Raw genomic sequence first — 2,222 nt, 5'->3', positions numbered from 1 at the left:
TACTTCTAGGTCATATGATTTTTACTCTTTTCTATAATTATTTAAATTTTATTTAATTTTTATTTAATACCCTCCTTTAATATTTATACAATTATAATTTTTTCTTGATGAGAAAAGAAAATGTTTATTAATATTGAATGCTTGAAAATATCAAATTATTTATATCTATTTTTAAAAAAATATTTAATTAATATTTATAGGTATAAGTATAAGTATGGGTATAAACTTATGGGACGGGGGATGAGAAAAAAAATTTATATCCGTAAAGTAAAGTATGAGAGTAGAAATGGAGATTGAATTTTTATTCCGGGGATAAAGTTGAGATAACTTACACGTGTCCAATCTAAGTTGAATATCATGGTCTAGGTGTACTTGTTTGTAAGATTTCAAAAAGAAATAAGAGAAATACACTTAAGTGTCTTATTTGCACAATTAAACCTTTGTATTTTTTTAACCTTAATATTTTTTAAGTTGAAGAGCTACTATGATACAAATATTGTTGTCGAAAAAGTTGAAAGACTTAACTAAACCTTTCTTAATGTATAGATTAAATAGATTAAATTGAATAAATAAACTAATTCACAATTAAAAAAAAAGTAAAAACATCACCCATTCAGCAGATATTTAAAAAACATCATCTGGGTAGCATGACATGGGCAATGGGGTCTCTCTTTGTCTTCCATTTCTTGAACTGTTTAGAAGCAGCTTTCAGTGCTTTTGCCCATCGCTGGATCAAACAAAAAACGCAAATTATTTCCAATAGATAATAACATTCAACATTTTGCCCCTTTCATCACCAAACAACATCAACACTTGTAGAGTGAACAAGTATAGAAAATAATTTCAACAGAAAGTTTTTAAAGGTAACTTTTTCACAAGGGTATTCATAATTTCAGATTTCTCTGCATAAAGTAAAAAAAATTCAACTTCCATAAGACATTACACAGAAAATAAAAATGCCAGAAACCCAGATAAAATCATCAGTTCAAGCTAACAATTTGTTAAAAAATAAAAACAGTTAATGGATTGTGTATCACACACTCACACATAATGCTGTATTTTTCTCATTCAATTGATCATACTTATTTTATTTTTTCCTTTGTTGTGCTTAACAGGGTTTTCTCTACCAGCATTTATCACAAACTGAGTCCATGAAAGCAATGCCTATATATTCAAAATTCCAAAATGTTTCTCAACCTTCACAGATCAGAAAACAAAATCTTAATGGGAATCAGAAACATAAACCAAAGCAAAAATGTAACACAAACTAAAATTACCTTGTTCATGATGGGGTTGCAAGAACCTTTGAAGGGTGTTGGTGAGAAATCAGAAGACAGTTTCTTGTTGTTGTTCTTGTTCTTGCCATGTTTGTTGATGAAATGAAGGTTGAGATTGAACTTGTTCCTAAGCTTAGAACCCACCTTCTTGACACTGCACCTTGCTCCCAAACCCATCTCATAGGAAAGCTTTTTTGGAGTTATGAGATTCAAATCCATTGGAGTGCAGGGTGCGGGAAGCAAAGGGGACCATATTGTGCTCTGAGAGTAGTCAAAGTCATAAGCAGAGTTATCTGGAAACTTGCACAGAAGCTCAATTGACATCTTTGGCACCAAATACTCCACCACTTTTGTAGTTTTCAACACCATTGCTTGTTCCTCTTCCTCTTCTGCTTTCTCTTTCACTGACTTTCTTTGAAACTCCATTGCAAAACACAATGGCTGTGTTTTTCTTTTCCTCTGTCTCTTTGTTTTCTTTGCACTAAGACCAATTTGGAAGCTTTTACGTTGGGTAAGGGAAAAAGGAAGAAAGAGAAACAGTGACAACGACACGCAAAGTAACCGTTGCAAATTGTAATGTCTGTCGTGTCAAAGAAACATCATTATTCAACAGCATTCACGTGACTTCAATTGTCTTACCCTGGGGTATTGCGTCTTCACGTAACTAAAATAATAGAATACTTAATGCGATAATAAAATAAACCACTTTATAACTTTTACTTAAGTACTTGCACGTTTGACTTAGTTTGTTTTAAAATAATTAAATTTAAAATGCTAAAATGACCTGATTATATTGAATAAACCACTGATTTTGTCCTAAACTATTTGTTCTATCTGTTTAAACTTTTTCGAAGAAAAATGTTTTATTAATGGTTCTTCCTAGGAGATGGAAGGAGGTAATTACACAAAAGGTTTGATTTAGTAATGAAAATATGAAAATGAACA

At 31.1% G+C, this 2,222-nt stretch overlaps 1 protein-coding gene across 1 annotated transcript; it reads right to left on the bottom strand.

Moving 5' to 3' along the window:
• Window positions 1–543: 543 nt before the first annotated feature.
• LOC137829635 (uncharacterized) lies at window positions 544–1,815 on the bottom strand. Its single transcript, XM_068636484.1, has 2 exons — window positions 1,278–1,815; window positions 544–727 (listed from the first exon to the last, which is right to left on the bottom strand). Exons 1-2 carry the CDS (start codon window positions 1,701–1,703, stop codon window positions 635–637), a joined length of 519 nt encoding a protein of 172 aa, XP_068492585.1. The 5' UTR covers window positions 1,704–1,815; the 3' UTR covers window positions 544–634.
• Window positions 1,816–2,222: the final 407 nt, after the last annotated feature.

Source organism: Phaseolus vulgaris, chromosome 7 (genome assembly GCF_000499845.2).
Source record: "Phaseolus vulgaris cultivar G19833 chromosome 7, P. vulgaris v2.0, whole genome shotgun sequence".
Taxonomy (NCBI): domain Eukaryota; kingdom Viridiplantae; phylum Streptophyta; class Magnoliopsida; order Fabales; family Fabaceae; genus Phaseolus; species Phaseolus vulgaris.
The sequence above is the reverse complement of the archived record's forward strand: the minus strand, read 5'-3'. Positions and strand labels throughout refer to the sequence as shown.